Here is a 19,376-nt window from a genome sequence, read left to right as displayed (position 1 = left end):
TCATTACATACACAATTATTTCCGTCACTTTTGATGTATGCAATCAAATGCAACAATATAAATAATGCATAAATGTTTAAAACTGTCTGATGAAATGTGCTTGTTTTCTCTGTGTTAAAAAATGGGTCTCTACTTCCTGTGCAAACTAGTTTTTCACCCTGCTTTTGGTGTAAGAGAGCAAACTGTATTAACTATGTGTTGGTGCATTATCAGCAGTTTGCTTAATACGAAATGCTTCACAGATCACTGCTACATCTCCCACCACACCTTTTGAGTGTTGGTATTGGTGGGACAACTTTTAGAACCAATATGAACAATGTAACAATCTTGCACACCTCATACAGTAGAGATGTAGAGATGTCAGAGGACACTTCTGAAAACAACAACATTGTTTGAGGTATTCACTTCATCGAATAACATTGTTGGTATTGGACTTTCCATTTGATTTATTGACAGTGAGAAAAATAAAAAAAATTATAAGAAACTTCAACAGTCAGAACCCAACTTTACTCTACACCTACAATACAACAAGCATAAGTAATATTTCAATGTCAATTCTATTTCAGTTCTATTATATGAGACAAGTCCACTGACAAATAAGCACAGCCAAAGGGAAAAGACAGATGATGGAAAGTGAATGCACAGATTGAATACCAGTATAAGACTTACACTAGTCAGATGATGTTTGTTTGTAGATCAATACACACCGAGGCTGGCACATTGTAGTTGGATCCGATTAAATTTTTGTGTTATACACACAAATTAATGATAATGCTTCACACCAGAACTGATGGTAATACCACCACTAAAAAAGCAAAGGAAGTGCTCTTTAGCTAAATAAGAATCGAAGAATTAGAAGTCTGATCTAACCTGCTGTTGGTTTACCCTTTAAACAAACTCTCCGTCCCATTGATTTGGTCACTTTCTTACCATACAGCCTAAATAAACCAAATCAAAGTGAGCAGGGACAGCCTGAGGGGGCGATCTGGGGTTCTAGATGGGGAGAGACACTGCAGAGAGAGTAGAGCTTTTTGTGTGAACAACAGAGTTGAACGTACCCGAGGTTGAGGTGTTTCAACTTCTGAAGACTGCTGATCTGAGTTGGCAGCTCTTCAATCTGGTTGTTGAATATGTTTAAAACCTCTAGGTTCTTCAGCTCAGCAATGTTAGCAGGTACCACTGGAAAACAGCATCACAGAAGAGAAAATAACAAGCATGTCAGACACACAAACAGTCCCAATTCCTGACAAACATCTAATTATCATTAGCTGCAATCTTTTGACAAACTGCAAGTAAGTAATAACATTAGGTGCTTTGTTGACCCAGATTCTACAGGTTGACATTTTAACAGCAAACATCACTACCAACTACAGTTTTATTCCACCATGGTTTGTGGCTGCAGAGTGGGACAAAGATCAATGGGCTGTTAACAAGAGCATTTTCAGGCTAAGAACAGAGAAACACTGGGAGATGGAAGATAAGAGTAAACCAGGCACTGACCTGAGTGCTCCCAGGAGGATGAGTATTAGAGAACTGATATCTGGACATACTATAGCAATTGGACCGTCATATGCATGCTTGTGTGTGTTCCTGCGCTTATGTGTGTAAAATGAATACAGTTTAAACTTTCAGACTAACACACCTAGTGCAACTCAGGTAAGGGCTGCCACGGACGGACGGACGGACGGACGGACGGACGGACAGACAGACAGACAGACAGACAGACAGACAGACAGACAGACAGATAGACAGCTAGATAGCTAGATAGATAGATAGATAGACAGATAGATAGATAGATAGATACCTACTGCATTGATCCAGAGGGAAATTTAGGCAAACAACCAAACTTTCAAATAAATACATAAATAAATAAAGGTCAATGAATTAGAAAGTTCAGCTTTCAATTCAAGTCATTGGAAATTAGCTTGTCCCCCAACCATGGCACACATTTTAAACACTTAACTGACATATCATTAAATAAACTTTAATCATGTAATAAAAATACTCTTCTGAACACATTTCTGAGCCCTTTAAAATTCTGGGAACACCAGAGTTGAAAGAAGAAAATGATTCTGAAATGTTTAAGTTAAAACAAATTTAAAAATCAATCCCAGTGTTGACTGAGTGAGCTCTTTCAGTTCTTGTTCTTTACAGGGGTATTGTCTTGGGTTAAGGAACAGAGGAGCTGTGGCACTGACTATGCAGACCAGGTATTAGTATCTGTCCTGAAATAAATTTACAATATGTATACATACACACATACATACATACACACAGACACACACACACACACACACACACACACACACACACACACACACACACAAATACATATATGTACATACATATACATACATGTACATACATGTACATACATGTACATACATGTATATATATGATGATCAGTATCCAAGTGCTTAAAAAAAAAAGAAAGAAGTAAAGGTCTGTGCAATCCTCATGTACTACATTGCTCTCCTTATGTCTGGGTGTTCTGTCTTTGGGGTGGACCAGTTTCTGCCTCCGTGTGTTGGTAGGTTTGAAATGTACTGGAATGTGGTGTTTGTTGAAAACCCCAATACATTGGTGAAACTAAACAACCCCCTTCATAAATGCATGGCACAGGCGAGCCAGTTCCTCAGCTCAGGGCTCAGGTCAGGACTCAGCAGTCAGCAATGTGAAGTTGAGTCCTGAGATGTGTGGAAATAATTTCAGTTCATTATGAAACGGTAGGGGGTCAGAGGATGTCAGCCAAGTAGGCGCTCCTTCAGTCTGGCCAATGACACATTTACGTTCACACAGCTAATAGAATGATCACAGATGCTGCCCAGGTGGTTTGAGATTGGATATAAATTTCATCATCAATGAGCTTTCACTTGTGGTCAGATCACCTGTGATGATCACAGTAGATGCATCTATCTGATGAAAATAGATAGATGCACCTATCTATAATATATTAATTATAAATCATTAGTAAACCTCAACATTCCTTTTTGGCATTATATTTTTTCTTTATTTGGTCTTTGCCTGAAGTTGTTGCTTCTAATTTAATGTGGTTTGTGATATATTTAATAATGACCCTTTAATTTTAGATAAATCTAAATATGTTTTGCTTTTAAATCATCTAATCTACAGTGATATGATAAGTAATGACAAATAAAGACAGACGTCACAGCAGAGAGTAGAGATGAAAACAGGTTTATCAATACACCTCATGAATCTGTTTCCATAGATAATATTGTTGTGCAGTCAATTGTAGCTGTAACTATTTTTTCCTCTGTTCTTTTACTTATTTACCAGGAAAGCAGAGCTTGTAGTGCAAATATGAATGTATTAATGTTTCTAATTGTATAGTTTAATAATAACATCCCATTCTATATTTGAATGGCATACAAATTATGTTCATAAACAACCAAAGTTTTATTCTACTCTGAATGTTTCATGAAACAATTAACACAAATGTTAGTTAGAGTGAGTTGATGGATCAGTGGTGATCTCTGCTGGTGGATATACCATTGCATTACTTGTAATGCAATAAACTGTTTCTGAAAAGGTCAGCCCCAATTACAACATTAACAAATGTGACTGTAACAGACTGTGCCTGTTGTAAAATAATTGAACTGTATGGGCCTAAAAGTCTGAAACTGGAGGGAGAAGCTTACCTGCCAGCTTGTTGTGGCTGAGGACCAGCTGAGTGATGTTGGACAGAGTGACTGAAACAAAGTGGGACATCAAATCAACACAGCAACGACCTGCAGCACTGATGAACACTTTCGTTTGTTTACTCATTTATATTGATGGTATGCCGTTTATAATTAGTAATATACTATGATTATAATAGACTCAACCAGTACTGAAAGAATAGCAGCACATTTATATTACAAGACATTCACTTACACAGTCCTGGGATGTCCAGCATGCTCGAAATGCCTCTGTCACACATCTCCACTTCTGGGAGGTTCTTGTCCCGACTCTCCTCCACTATCTTCTTCAAAGACTTAGACATTTTTTGGAAACAGCGTGAGGTCGGAAACCCCGTTGTTCGCACAGAGTAACTTTAAATGACAGACAACCACAACAGCGTTAGCTACGGGAGAAACAGTGGGCGGCGGCGCTTAGACAAGAAACAGTACTGCGCAGTCTTACCGTTTGGTAAGAGTACAGAAAAATATAAGCTCACAAATTCCTCATAGACCATCCGTCTAGAGCGCACACCCTACCGGAAGTTAGAGCGAGAGCCACTCTTCCATAATAGGATACTTCCTGTTCCTCGATGTGTTCAGCCGGTTCAGCCCAAAGATTGTAGATAAAAGGTTCAGCTGCATCTTCTCGTGAGACAGACAGCTCGTCTCAAGGTCTGGCCACAAAAAAGCCAACAAACTGCAACTCCCAATTGCTGAATTTAAGTATATGTCTCGGTTACAATTTGAAATGCAGATAGGTTTTAGCCTCTCAATTCCACTCTGTGTTTCTCGGTTTTTAGAGTTTGGCCATTACGGTAAACGTTCACGAGGCGGAATTTACCCGTGGGGGTTGGCTCTGCAGCTCTCTTATTGGTCCGATACACCGTCAGTCACAGGAACCGTGGGCAGTGACTGAAGAAAGATGGAAAAAATACATACGTACATACATTAAATAAAAGATATGCATCCTCAGTTCCAAGAAGGGTTTAAAAAAATGCAATCAACTTTATTTACAGCTAAAGACAACACAGGAAAAAGTAATATTTTGGAAAATTGAAAAATATAAATAAATTAAGACCATCAACACACAAAAATAGGGTAATCTATTACAAATACCTCAATGTACAGCTGATATATTACGACAATATATTAACAGTTGAGTTTAATATCAATCCAGATGAACATATTCAAAAGATAATGAGCAAGTTTAAAAATATATTGAGTGTGATAAAATATACAACCATATCAAAATCAGGAGTGAGCAGATCAGATCTGCAATAAAAATGTGAATGCAGTGCTTGTTAGATCCATCTTAGAATATGGATGTATTGGTTATAGTTCAGCAGCAAAGACTTTGTTACATCTACATCTTTAAAACACAACTAGTTGTTGAAAAATGTTCATGAAGCAGTGAGAAAGAAGATAAAGACATGACATAAATACATACCTGCAGTATGATTAACTGTGATAACAGCCAGGTTCTTACCTCAGCATTTTTTCTTTATTTTGGATAAAATTCATTATTGCATCTTGGGTGAAGATAGGTTACAAACATTGCATCACACATCAGTGTACACTGATGGATGCAACTATGGTTTAAGCTTGTGGTCTTCCAGCCTTACAAGTCTCCATTAATAAAAACATCAGATCATTTTTGTATAGACAGCCAAGATGCTGGCAATTACAGTATCAGTGGATAGAAGAGTTACAGATTAAAAGTGTTAGGGTTAGGGTTATTCTTGAAACATGTTTGTCTTCTGCATCCATGTAGATACTAGTTCACAAAGACATAATGACCAGTAAAATTGTGAGAACAAAAAACTCAAAATATACTTCTAATTGGAAAACAGCGTGTGCTCATACTCACACTAAGTCCATAAATACATGCCTTAGACTAATACAGTATAAATGGTTAATGCAGATATATATAACACCAGTGGAATTAAATCAATACAACAAAAACAAACCAGACATATGCACAAAATGTAGGGAAACTAGAGAAACATTGTTTAATTGTATTTGGCAATGCAGAAAAATGTAAACATTCTGGGAAGAAATAATAGCTACAATGGATAGGATGATTTCAAAATAAGTGTTATTAGAACCTAAACTTTTTCTGCTGGGCTTATATGCAGAGAAACATAACTATGGTAAGAATGAATGAGCATTTATAGACCTCAACTTGCATTGCGCCAAAAAATGTATTACACTGCTATAGAAAAATGCTCACAGGACAAGCAGTACTCAATGAATGAGAGAGACGTTATCAAGCCTTCCATTAGAAAGGATAACTTACATATTGAAGGCCAAACAGCATATATTTGAAAGTATATGGGGACCCTTCATTACTTATGTTAAGGACTTGGATTTAACAGCTGATCAAGTGAATGACTAATCCTTGCAATGCAGTGGACAATGCAGTGTCGGAGCTTGTATAAATATAAATATTAATAAATATTCTATAGTTTGCATTTGCTGCAACTAATATGCTTGCATCATATTTTCTATAGATTACCAGTTATTCACACAGGAGAAGCATCTTTGTTTTGTGTTAGTGTAGTTTGGTTTTTCTTTGTTTTGTGTTAATACAGCAACTGTATAATTTGTGGTGTAGTATGTCAATGTAAAAGGCTGTATTTCAGGATGTTAAAAATGTATATAAAAATATTGTGGAAAAGAAACATACTTTTGTTTAGAGATTTGATGCTGTCATTTGAAACAACCGTAGTGCTCAGTAACATCTTGTAGGTACTTCATACTTATATCTTTGTGAGGGCCATTTTGAGAATTTACCTTTTGGAGTGAGGACACTTTGGGAAAGGGGATAATTTGGCCGGTAGAGCTGTATGAGGGGACCTTTTTTTTCAGGGTTGCAGGGAAATTTATTTTAGAAATTTAGCTGTGATCGTTAAATTTATTGTGAGGGACTGGGGAATGTATTATTGCATTGAGTGTCCTCACTAAAGACACAATAGAATTACAATACACACATAATGTGTGTGAGTGAGTGTGTGCGTGTGTGTTCAGTGGTGAGGTAAATCTAGTTGACGAATCCGCATTCAAGTGCTCCACGCCATTTGGTGGCGGTCGTGCACAGTTTCGTTGTTTGCCAACATCAATTGTGCATTAAGAATAAGATTAAACGGCGCACAGAAGTGTTGTCATTTGTACCATGGAGAGTTTGCGGGTGCTCGAACTCTACAGTGGAATAGGAGGGATGCATTATGCATTAAAGGGTGAGCTGATGTCATCTCGGTTTTATCTTGATTCAAGTATTACACTACATTGGTTGGAAACCGATCCGCTGTTACGTTGTCTTTTATTGAAGCACATTACCAAGCGCTGAACAACTCAGTGTCTCGGGCCAGACACAGTCTGCTGGTCACACCGACCGCAGTCGATAAATGAGTTAGTTTACTCGGTGTGGACAAAAGCAGGGTGCTAATAGTTGTAAACAGAACTTCTAGGAGCTAACGTGGTTGCTCTGCTTACGTGTTAGCTAAAACCCTAGCAACATATGACAGTAATATGACCGTAACACATGTAACACTCGTCACTCATGTCTTGTCCCAGCCGCAATTGATGATTTTGAGACGGTGGAAACCCAAGCTAGGTTGATTTTGTTTGAGTTTAATTTTGCTATTGTCGACTTCATAATATTTATTATGCTAGCTTGTCTTGTACTTTACACAAAACTTTACTGTATGTGATTTCATGGACACAGGTCCAGTCCAGGATAAAATAATCAAAATTTATTTTGATCCAGGACTAAGTTTAGGCTTCATATCTGTGAAATTATCTAAACTCGTACAGTGGTGCTACTATACTTAGAGTTTACCATCACACAAGCCTGAGTGCATTGATGCGGAAATAATCAAATATAATAAGAAAAATTACACCACTGTTGATTTTATTAACTAATTCATTCATTTTATTTATTTGGGAAAGCGGGGTGCTAAATAAATCCTAGAGGAAATGGTGTACCTTGTACTACGTCTGCACTTCACGTAAAACAGTTTGTCGACCTTCGATAAAAATGCTATCAACGTTTTAACTGAATATAAAGTTTAGTGAAATTACTATAACTTGTGTTTAAGTAAGTTTTCAACATTTACAGCACATTTTAACCACACTGCAATAATAATGATATCCATGATAATTTTGGTCAGTATAATTATGATACAAAACTTTGCAGCATAACTTTACATTGCAGGATACCTTGGGTTAAACCTGTCCTGTCCACCTTTTGTAATAAAGGTTAATGGGAAGTTACACCTGACTAAACAAAATTACCCCTGAAGTTACCCCTGATAACCCTGTAAACTTGCATTGTCGCTCAGTAGGGTAGAAAATAAAAGTAGTTATAAATTATGCAATTTCATGCACAGGGTTTTACTGTGAAGCTGAAGGTATGTAATGAAACTAAGCTAAATGAAGTTTAGAAAATCCTTTTCTATAACATCTACTTTTTTTTTTCTCCAGAGAGTGGCATACCTGGCCAGGTGGTGGCTGCTATCGACATAAACACCACTACCAATCAGATCTACAGGCACAATTTCCCTGACACACCGCTGTGGAACAAGACAATAGAGGTGCGTGATAGTAGAGGGTACAGGTATGGCTTCTTGCATTTGAACGTAAGAAAATTTCAATTGTCTACACAGCCCAACTAGTCTGGAACCTGCAGCTGCCTGTCAGCATTGTATTTCCTTTCGACAACAGTGTAGTGGTGGTCACTCCAACCAAAATGTTTTGCATGGTATTTTTTTCAAGATTTTTGATAGTTTGATAGCTTGATAGCCACTATAAGCCATGATATGACATATAATTTAAATTCAAGTTATATCATATAGTATATGATCAAGGGATTTTCTTTACTGTAGGGAAGTAAGGAACAAGTTTCATATTGATTAATGTGCTCATTCTCAGGTGTAGCTTAGATGTGTACAGTTCTTTTGTAAACAGGGGAAATTGTTGACAAATCAATCAACGTTTATTCGTATAGACCATATTCACAAATCACACTTCTTCTCACAGGGCTTAACAAGGTGTGACATCCTCTGTCCATAAAGGGATAGTTCACCGAAAAATAAAAATTCACTCATCAGCCGATGGAGAGGCAGCTCCATCAAATCTCCCTGACTAAATTCTACTGTGGAAACTTCTAGTGATCACGTTTGTTCCAGGTCAAATTCATCACTGTGAGCGGTTGATTATATAAAAGAATTGTGTAGCTTATTTATGGGAAGTCTAAACTGACACTCCAGATTGATTGTGGTGAAAAATACAACTAGTAACTTACATTCCTTCAACCCAGTTGAAGTGTCTAGCGTACACAGACCCTTTAGTTCTTCTTCCAGTCTGCTGAAACAGCTTTTTTCTTCTTCCTTTGCATCTCTGGTCTCACTTTCTGAGGCATCCTTCTCTGTTATCTGTTCTTCAATCTATTTTAGGGACAAAGCCTCTTCCCACAATGTTATGGGTAGCTCTCCCCAGCCATCCCCAATGTGCCATTCTGTGGTGTAATACTGCAGTGTGCAAATTGTTGTGAGTGCTGTGGAGATTTATCCTGTTAAAGAGACTAACTTGTGGGTAATTAGTTATTGTCTCAATACAGTCCATGCACTCTTGGTGACAAACAATTTCATGCAGTTTGCTGCCTTGTGAAATTTTACAGCTGTTGCTTTACCTGTGCTATAGCATAGTGGTATGGAATTCATACCATGTGGGAAACATAGCAGTGTATTGATGATCAGGTTTATAGACCAGCACCAATCTAGCCACTCTGTGATCCTTCAATCATCGTTGAAATGGATGATGAAGTTATTTGAAATACTCTCACTGACACATATAGGGGTGTAATGACTTATGAATCCAAAGTAATGGTATGAGCTCGTCTTCTAACATTGTAATTTTAAAACTTGATCCTTTTTCTTTGTTAACTCTTAGGGCATACCACTAGATGACTTTAATAAATTATCTTTTGACATGATTTTGATGAGCCCTCCTTGCCAACCTTTCACCAGGTAAGTCTCATATGTTTTGTATGCATTGTAATCCAATCATTTGTGGAATGTGTTATGAGGGGGGATTTGCAAGCTGAAGAAAACTGCCCCAACCATGAAGCACTGGTCTGTATTCTCAGATGGCAGTGGATTTTAGGGCAACATAAAAAACCCTTTATAGATGGGTGCATCGTTAACGGTACATTGTGTAGAATTTAGTGATATGGAGTGATGAAATTTCATGTTGCAGCTGAACACCCCTAACCTCACACTCCCCTTCCAAACATGAAAAAGAACCTGTCGTAGCTTCAGTTGTCATAAAAACTAAAAAGTTGTTTAGTTTGTGTCATCTGGACTACTGTAAAAAACATGTAGGCCTCCGTAGAGAGGACCCCCTAGATGTATATATAAAGTATTTAAATATAAAGGGTCTTTTCTGGGTTAAAGAAAACTACAATTCATACAATTTAGATGAAACGAACTAGTGAAAACATCATGAGAATTATTTTACATTAAATTTCTGCAAATAGGTTTTACCTAAATCTTACACACTGGACCTTTAAAGAAACACTTCTTGTTGGAAAAGAAAGACATGAACTGCCAGAAAAAAATTAGTGGGAACTAGTGACTAGTGGGAAATAACAGAAATGGCCCGAGGCTGGTAATTGCAATGCTCAAAATGGCTGCAGAACTTGATGCCAGTACATACAAAATGTCAAATAATCCCAATGATCTGTATTCAATTGGTCTTTTAAAATACCCAAAACAGTGTGCACATAATTATTCTGAAAACCTCACCATGAGTTTCCCTATTTTACACTGAAAGTACTTTAAAACAGACATTATGGCTCCAGTCAATAAACAGTTCGCCCATGACAAAAGAAAGTAACATTTGCTAACAAAAAAAAGGTGCCCATGAAACAACACTGCTCTTTCCTAACAACACAACAGCATGCTTGTTGCTGTGGAGACTCCGCGCAGCAAATAAATACTAACATGCTTGCTCACTTCGTCCTCTATAATACACAATGAAAGTTCAACCTTTTCAAAAGAAATTCCAATGATTATGTTATTTCTCCCAGCAATCTCTCGCCATGTTATTAGATAATAAAACAGCCAACGTGGCTTTTGCCAGACTTTCTTTTTCTTTATCATATTTCTTTTCTTAATCACTGTCTTTGTTGTTTCTCCATGCAGGATAGGTCTTCAGGGGGACATTCACGACCTCAGAACCAAGAGCTTCCTCTACATCCTTGATGTTTTGCCAAGGTCTTTAATCTCCATATTTAGCTTTTCATTGGTAGTTGGTCTGACATAAAAAGAATTAGTTTTGGAGAATTTTTTAGCCTTAACAGCTTTGTACTCTCAGCTAAAGATGTTCTCCATTTAAAGGAAATTGTATTTTTTTAAATGAGAAAAAACATAAAAGGGGCATCAAAACTTATTATCTCATAAATCTGCATTCTTTCCTGATTATTTTTATATGACATGATCATATTGCAGTTTTGCAATGGTTTGATCAAAGTTTCAAAATGACACACAATATTCAAAACCATAACCTGTCAAAATACACTTTAGAGAATTCTATTTTGTTTTTGCTGTCAGGCTGGTTTTGCTCTATTGTGTTTCTGCTTGTAGTAAAATATCAAGGATTCCATAATTTCTCTCAATTGTTGTAGACGGCCAACTTTCTTTAAATATATATGTTTTATTACAGAACTATTAGTGAAAGGAGTCTAAAATTACATTAGATATCTTTAAAAAAAATCTAGAATAGTTAAATAGTAAGACATATTGCTACATGCATCTCACCAATTTGGGTTGTGATAAGTCTTCAATTTTCGTGCAAATTAACTTTCGTTAGCACACTATTTTAAAATTATGGATTTTATCAGTATAGCGTCTAACATTCTCTTCCCATTTTACATATGACGATGGTGTCCAGGCTGCACAAGCTGCCCCGCTTCATCCTGCTGGAGAACGTGAAAGGCTTTGAGAGTTCCTCTGCCAGGTAATGAAGGAGACAGCACCTTGTCAGCATGCACCAACATGTATATTAGGCAGGTTGTTCTAATTTCTTGCAATTTTTTTATTTTTATTTTCTTGTATAATGTAAATGTTCATTCACTCTACACGTAAAGCAAGCCTTTAATGAAATGTCCACAGATGTGTTTATCTATTATAAGAAAACAAGGTGGTTCACTGCCATAAAAACATTATGCAGGAATTAGGTGGAATATGTTTTCTCACAAATGTCTATTTTTAGAAAATGTATGAACATGCCTGTTTCCTGCATGTCCTCAAGTAACTAGAACTAAGTTCTTACTTGAGATCTTTTGATGTGAAGTGAGTTGAATAAATAAATACATAAATAATAATCAGTGGGAACAGTCGCAACTATTATAATTGTTTTTATAATTGTTAATACATTTCCTTTGTAAAGCACTTTTCAAGAAAGTCATAGACACTTAAAATAGAATTTTTAAGAAAGACATAAGATAAAAACACAACATCATTAAACATTAAAAACAGCTCTGAAGCGGTGAGTCTTGAGAAGGGATTTGAAATTGTCTGTAATGAATGACCATGCTACTAAACTATCCACTCATCTTGATAAACTCATATTTTAAGTTTATTTAACTTGGATCTGAAGTTCTTGAACTGTTGAAATTTTCAAGCATGGGGAGCTGCAGTTTCAAGGTTGAAGAAACTTAAAATGCTGAACAGAGAACATTGTTAATGTGTGATATGGAATTAAATTAATTGTGTCAATTAATTGAGAATATCATTCACATTGTTAACAAATTCATAAGGGGCATTTTTGAGCTGTTCGAACTTAAGATCTATGAGCTTTATCTATGAGCTTATGTCCTTGTATTATACTTCTGCTCTATAGGAATCTTTTGGTGAAAACACTGATGGAATGTGGATATACGTTCCAGGAGATCATGGTCTCACCAACAAGTGTAAGACACACTCACTGTATGACTGATGTCATTAAATACATCTGTTCTGTGGAAATTATAAATATATCCATAACATGTATTAATTTATATTCACAAATCTAGGTTGGGATCCCTAATTCAAGATTGCGTTATTTCCTGATTGCTAAGATTGCAACAAAAAACGTAAGCACCCAGACAAAGGTAAGCCTTGCTTGTGTCCTGTGAATTGTAAAACAATTTCAACGTATCTTCCAAATCCAAATAACACAGGTCTGAAATCAAAGAGATTTTTTTTATATATATGCTACCTGCACTGAAGAAAAAGTAAAAATTTTTGTTAAATTCAATTTAATTTCTTTATATAGAGCAACATCACAACATGCATTATCTCAAGACCCTGCCATATCTTGTGGTTCTTAAGTTTACAAAATCTGTAGATTTTACCCCGACATTATACAGGTGTGTCCGATGACACTGTGTGTGTGTGCGTGCATGCTTGCTTGCTTGAGAGATTTTACTAATTTAAGAAAGTATTATTCATGTGATAATATGTGTTGATATTGGGACGGTCATTTCAAACAAATCGTCATTTAAACTGTAGCGGTTCAGAAAAGTTGGCTGAATCGGTGTGTATGTCTGCGATTTTTGTGATCAAAGGGCACAGTGGCTTCACAGAGCATATTTGCCTTGTAGAGTGTTTCTCTGGAACACCATCTTGTCACATTTGGCTAAAACATCCACTTGGAGTCAAGGATCAACTGATTTGATTTTGTTAGCTCAAGGTCAAGGTGGTCTAACAAAATATGTAAATTCATTTCTTAAACTTGATATCTTCCGACAGTTGCAGGGGCGTTCACTGACGTCAGTCAGTGCCAATTATCTTCCTGAATAATCCTGAAGTACAAGATAATCTTAATGCTACCTGAGCCTCCCCAATCTTGAATCTTTAATACCAAACATGTTTGATATTTTCGATAGTCAGCTACGACAGAAACCCAAAATAGCTTGACTAAGAACAATACATTCCCATCTCAACTCGAGCTTGCACTGCAAAATGTATAAACCAATACCTCCTCCTCAGCCATGACTTCATCCTTAGTGTTTTTTCTTTTGTTTTTCGCTGTAAATCATAAAAAATGACATCGGTCCCCCTCCATGTTTATTTTTCTTCTGACATAACATTCAATCACGCCAGTGCGCCACACTCCAGTTCAGAAGAGAGCTGTAATGTATCCAAAAGTTTTTTGCCAATCACCATAAAAAACTGAATGAGAATTGTGTTTGAAAATCATCTTGTGTGTGTTTTCTGATGATTACAAGTTGAAAAATAGGTTAAATTTGTCATTCTGTCTGTGGTCTCCTACATTTTTTAAATTGAAATATGTACATAGAAATTGCACTGTGGTAATTCTAGTTTGCCTTGTGATTGCCGAATCTCCATACACCTTCAGGGAATCATTTCACATTTGGCACAAACATTCACTTGAATTCAATTGTGATGGTCAAAGGTCAAGGTCACGGTGACCTCACAGTCCTTTGAATTTCATATATTATGACTGCCCATAGGCAATTTCATTATCTCCCACAATTCATTTTGACTCATGGATGACCTCTCAAAATCATCACCCTGGTGAATGTAACATCTCTGGAACATCTCAAGGGAATTCTTTCAAATTTGGCCAACATATTCACTTGGACTCACTAATTAACTGATTACATTTCAGTCGTCAAGGTCCCGCTGACCTCAAAAAACGTTTTTGGCCTCTTGAATGGGATATCTCAACCCCGACTTAATGTAATTTCTCCAACTTTTGATTAGTTACCACTTGGACTCAAACATGAAGTGATTACATTTCAGTGGTTAAAGGTAAAGGTCACAGTGACCTTATATGAATCTGGGAAAGATTTGCACATGGAAACTGCACTGGTTGGCGTGGCATACAACTACAGTGCGGTAATTCTAGTTTCACTCCACAGTCACCCAAGTGCTTGCTCATTGTGGGAACTGTTGGGTTTCTTTATGTCATGTTAAGTTCCTTGAGATATTGTATGTTATAATTTGGCACTATATAAATAACATCTAATTGAATTTAATCTTCTCCTTCATTGAATCACTGAACTGCCACCTTGTGGTCTTTTAGTCTCTACACAAAATCTTTCAAAATCTTTTGTAATGTAACTATTTAGATGTTTTATAACTACCTGAATTACTGTATCAATGAACTAAACTAACTAACCAGCCTTGATGATACTCACATTTGTTGTTGCTGTATTTCTTATTTTCACCCTTATTTGTGCCTATATAAGGTTTTTGACAGAGAATGTAACCATAGATTTCAGATGCCCACGCACATCCCTCTGAGAGTGATTCATCTGAGCTGCCCACAGACTTGTGTCCAACCTGCCCAAGTACTTGCCAGCTAGAAGAGGACATGCAGGGGGGTCGTGTCCTGTATAAACTGGAGACAGCAGCTGATGTGCAGCAGAAAAGGAATCAGAACAGCAATCTGTCTGTCAGGCAGATCCAAGACTTCCTGGAACCACAGATGGAAGCAAACTTGGAGAACTTTCTCCTTCCTCCTAAAACCCTACTGCGATATGCTCTGCTCTTAGACATTGTTCAGCCCTCCTCCAGAAGGTCCGTCTGCTTTACCAAAGGGTGGGTACAATCTTCATCTAAATATCACCATCTTCACTTGCCATTATCAAGCCCAGGGAAGTTTCAACTGAAGCACCAGATGCGACCACCATTTCCCCTGTCAAGGGGGGGTGCATTCTTCTTCTATAAAGACACAAGGGAAAGGACATTGTAGCTTCCTGGCAAGAGGCATAATTAAATGCATGTCACACTTAAATGTGCAGGAAATATAAAGATCTTGATTAATTTTTTGGAAATCACCTATTTTCCATTGGTAATGTGATTTCAAATTAAAGGTCCACGAGCGTAGAGACCAATTCTTTCCAAGGAGAAAATCTAAATTCATCCACACAACATCTGTGCATGATGCTCTCTCATATTCTGTGCTTTCCTGCAGTCACACTTTAAACCCCAACAGATCATTTAATCTATGGCTCTGCTAGTTCCTAAACAATCAAATGTTTTAGTTATGGAGATTTATTTTAGCCAAGCTCTCGCACTTACCAAATACAACAGCCTGTTGCACTATGCCCCAGAGAGGACAAGAGACACTGTCAATTCCATAACAGTTATTAAAGATTATTACTATTAGGACGCAAGTATCAATGATGCTAGGTCTAGAACAGTCACTAGCACCAAAGATACAACACACCTATTATTTTTGTAAAGATGACCACTGATGGGGCGAGTGCCGGAATGCTCTCAAGCACCGAAGGCTATTGTTGTTTATTAAATATTAGTGCCCAAGCATTGTAATGATGACGATGATTATTAATATTATTGCCGTGGAAATTCATTTTTGAGTGCCGTAGGATGTTTGAAAACTCACTATATTTAGTAGAGGTCAGTCAAGTTTGGGTTTAATGTTTTCTTGAAATGTGGTGGGATCCTTTAAATTATCTTTTGGATAAGAAATTTGAGTTTCCTGCATCACTTTTCATTTTATGTACATATTTTTGAGGCTTTTACCATGCATGAAAACTCAGAAAACTGCACAACTATTTAAACTATTATTTCTTTGATACAATTGTCTATGGGCGGGACCCCCACTTACCTTTAGCATTGTTGAATGGTTAGGGCTACTTAAAGACTCAGGAAAGTTTTCCTCAAGAGTGGCACAACATAATATTGATGTTGAGCATAGGTTTGGCCAAATGAAGAGTAAGTATGTTCCACATTTAATAGGTGTCCTGGCCTGAAGTCATCTACATGACTATGTTTATTCATAGCTTCAGTCTCTGGCCACAGGAAGTATGCCTCATCTTACTATCATTATCTCATGTATATGACATTTTCAAGGTCTAACAGCAACAAAATGCATGTTAGATGCATGCTCTATAGCGTCACATAGACAAAGGAGTTGATGATAGGGATGAATAATAAAAATCAGTTTAAAGCCTGAAAGGTAGGTCTTCCTTGGTCATTGTTTTAATTGCTTCTAGCAGGTAGACCACATCCACCCAAAACTTGATCAGAAAACTTAAACACCTTGATAATGATTTGACATGAAAATTGTTAGTTTTTACATTTTGATGTTTCGCCATGCAATCCTATTGATTCTGGGTAAACTCTATGTCTAACTCTAAAATATAATCTATATGTGTCTCTCAAATGCTTGATAGTGTCTCACCACTGCAATATATCTATCCAGTTGGTTGATCCAGTGTTAAAATGATGAAATAGTAATGCCGCTAAATAGTAATATCCTTAGCTATGGACGGTATGTGGAAGGAACTGGCTCAGTACTGCAGAGCTGTATGGAAACAGAGGTATGTTTTGACATAAATACATGTATCAGCATAAGTTTTTTCTTAGATTTGTTCTCTGCATCCAAATCATGGCATGTTCTTAAACTCCACTATTGTTTGAAACTATGTTATTATATAGATTAACCCCATTTTCTTCATAAATTAAAAGCCCACCAATTATTCATTATTAGTATAGGTAAATACCTGCTAAAGTCCATAAAAAAGAATTGTCAAATCCTTATAAAACCTCATTTTGCATTACATTGTGGTGATTAATACATCTCAACTTTGTTCTATTTCTATTGAGCATCAGAAAAAAATTGCTTCTTTTATGTTGATTTGTTGAAGGCTTTTTTTTGTGTACTTTGCAGCTGGAAAAAGCGTTTACTCATCTGGAACAGTGCTCTGAAGAAGAAAAACTCAAGCGGTTAATGAAATTGAAGCTCCGATATTTTACTCCAAGAGAAGTTGCCAACCTCATGGGTTTCTCTCAGAGCTTCTGTAAGTCACTAACCTGTCAGTCCTTGCAAGGCTGGAGATTTGTGTGCGTGCGTTGCCTCTGAAATCAGGCATTTGAGGCCAAAACAATCCCATAAAAAAACAGAATGATGATTGCTTAATTTTTGTTCTTTCAATTCTGTAATATTGAGTTTTGTAAAACTCTATTGGAATGATGCGTACCCAGGTGTCTGCTTATTTTCTTGATTCATTTCATTGTATTTTGCAGGCTTTCCAGAACAAATCTCAACCAGGCAGCAGTACAAAGCTCTAGGAAACAGCCTGAATGTTGTGGTGGTGACCAAACTCTTACAAACACTACTTTCCTAGCTGGAGAAGATAATTTCATTGTTATTGTTAATTATGTATAAATATAGTCTAATTATTGCAGGTATGTTAACTGTTGGTCAAAAATACTTCACTGACATCAATATTTTATGTCTCTTACATGTAACTTATAACAGTACATACTTATTTTGACTTAGAACTTGATGGTGTTTTTTTAGTTTTTTTCCAATATTAATTAAAAAATTTTTTATGACAACCCATGACATACATAGTTTACTTTTTTATCCTGATTGATCATTACCAGTGCAGTGACTGCTGTAAACATGACTGCTTGAAGTGGGCTGTTTGCTTGGCCTGTGGTAATGCTTCAGAGCCTACTACTGAATTATCCCTTGTCATAAGTGAGCCCATCTTGAACAGTTCAGGAATATACTGACTTTTTTCAATTTTAACTGAATATTATGTGCATATCTTTTTACATATAGTCTATGATGCATAGTGAAGTTAGATAACTTGTAAATCTTACCTGTTTTATGAATGAAACAGAATTTTCTTTATAACTGTTCATGTGTGTGGTTTATATATAAGTTTGATTTGATTCTTTTTTTTTTTCTCCAGATGTAGTTCTCAACTTTTCAAAATAAAAGTCCTGTAATTTAGCTTGATTTGACCCAGTTGCTGACTGCTGCTGAAGTTCAACTTAGTGTATGTCAATTTGATTAACAGACTGAGGGCAAGCTGCTGTTACAGAATGCTGGTTGACTGTTTAATGAGAACTGTTATTGTTCTTCAGATATTTGTTAAACAGACAGACATTTGTGAAATTAATAGGTAGATTCAAGTTTGTAAAATATTATAAGTGCAGGAAAGGAAGCAATTATTTTACATCACTGATACAAAAAACAAGATAATCTTAAGGCCATGCTTGGTGTTCCATCTCTGAGCCCTATAGGACAGGGCCTTCTTCAAGCTTTTGCAAAAGTTTTGCAAATTGAAGAGATCATTAAGTTTTCCCAGACTGGGAAAGGTTTCACAAGACAGAACATTTTGAGCAATTATAAAAGCATTTTTTATAGTGAGTGAGCTAATGGCTAAACCTCATTAAGAAGGACAATTTGCAAAGACGCCCTGTTGCAGCTGTGGTGCCTTGTAAGTTTGTTTCTGACAACTGTCTCAGAGCAGATTACTGTTTTTGCAAAAGATGAAAAAACACTGAAGAACTCTACAATAAATTTCAGTTTTTACCTCCGGAGTAATAATGATACACACCAGATCTTTATCAACCCATTGTTGGGACCTGGTATCTGTGAACCATAGTTGGGTCTACATGTGTAGTCAAAAGCCTGACTGCATGTCTCCTTTTCTCTGAAGACAAAGGAGACCTTCCAGAACTCAGTCTCCCAGGGTGCTTCATCTTCACACATAGGTGGTAAAACTGAGCCTGGAGACCACTTTCAACCACTATTGGTCACTGTGTGCCCCATGACTCATGAGGTCACAAGGCCAATATAAGCCGAGTTTCCCCTCTCCTCTATCTCTTTTGCCTCTTTCCCTACTGACTGCTCCTGTAATGC

The 19,376-nt window shown here is 36.7% G+C and overlaps 2 protein-coding genes across 4 annotated transcripts in view; one reads left to right on the top strand and one right to left on the bottom strand.

Moving 5' to 3' along the window:
* Positions 1-4,519, bottom strand: part of rsu1 (Ras suppressor protein 1) — a 34,066-nt gene extending 29,547 nt beyond the window's left edge. The window contains exons 1-4 of one of the 2 annotated variants that reach the window (XM_020101369.2): positions 4,144-4,519; positions 3,895-4,052; positions 3,660-3,710; positions 1,059-1,179 (exon numbers count right to left, since the gene is read on the bottom strand). In XM_020101369.2, the coding sequence (XP_019956928.1) occupies positions 1,059-1,179; positions 3,660-3,710; positions 3,895-4,003 (281 nt within the window). In that variant the 5' untranslated portion in view covers positions 4,004-4,052; positions 4,144-4,519. Of the gene's footprint in view, positions 1-1,058; positions 1,180-3,659; positions 3,711-3,894 lie in introns of both variants that reach the window. The other variant, XM_069512875.1, reaches the window with a different exon arrangement.
* Positions 4,520-6,765: 2,246 nt separating this feature from the next.
* Positions 6,766-18,461, top strand: trdmt1 (tRNA aspartic acid methyltransferase 1). Of its 2 annotated transcripts, none has more exons than XM_069512886.1 (11): positions 6,766-6,916; positions 8,163-8,272; positions 9,630-9,706; positions 10,883-10,954; positions 11,631-11,696; positions 12,582-12,651; positions 12,754-12,813; positions 14,964-15,289; positions 16,980-17,037; positions 17,388-17,517; positions 17,744-18,461. In XM_069512886.1, the coding sequence occupies exons 1-11, from the start codon at positions 6,853-6,855 to the stop codon at positions 17,842-17,844; spliced, it is 1,134 nt and encodes a 377-aa protein (XP_069368987.1). In that variant the 5' UTR covers positions 6,766-6,852; the 3' UTR covers positions 17,845-18,461. The 2 variants fall into 2 exon arrangements, with proteins under 2 accessions (XP_069368987.1, XP_069368986.1); XM_069512885.1 differs by having other exon boundaries at positions 6,767-6,916; positions 12,754-12,831.
* The last annotated feature ends 915 nt before the right edge of the window (positions 18,462-19,376 follow it).

This window comes from Paralichthys olivaceus, chromosome 17, assembly GCF_024713975.1.
Source record: "Paralichthys olivaceus isolate ysfri-2021 chromosome 17, ASM2471397v2, whole genome shotgun sequence".
Taxonomy (NCBI): Eukaryota; Metazoa; Chordata; class Actinopteri; order Pleuronectiformes; family Paralichthyidae; genus Paralichthys; species Paralichthys olivaceus.
The sequence above is the reverse complement of the archived record's forward strand: the minus strand, read 5'-3'. Positions and strand labels throughout refer to the sequence as shown.

Coding starts and splice junctions, on each gene's coding strand:
- trdmt1 (XM_069512885.1), top strand. CDS start 6,853: ATGGAGAGTTTGCGGGTGCTCGAACTCTACAGTGGAATAGGAGGGATG. Junction 11,697..12,581: donor TTTGAGAGTTCCTCTGCCAG/GTAATGAAGGAG, acceptor TCTGCTCTATAG/GAATCTTTTGGTGAAAACAC. Junction 17,038..17,387: donor AGAGCTGTATGGAAACAGAG/GTATGTTTTGAC, acceptor TGTACTTTGCAG/CTGGAAAAAGCGTTTACTCA.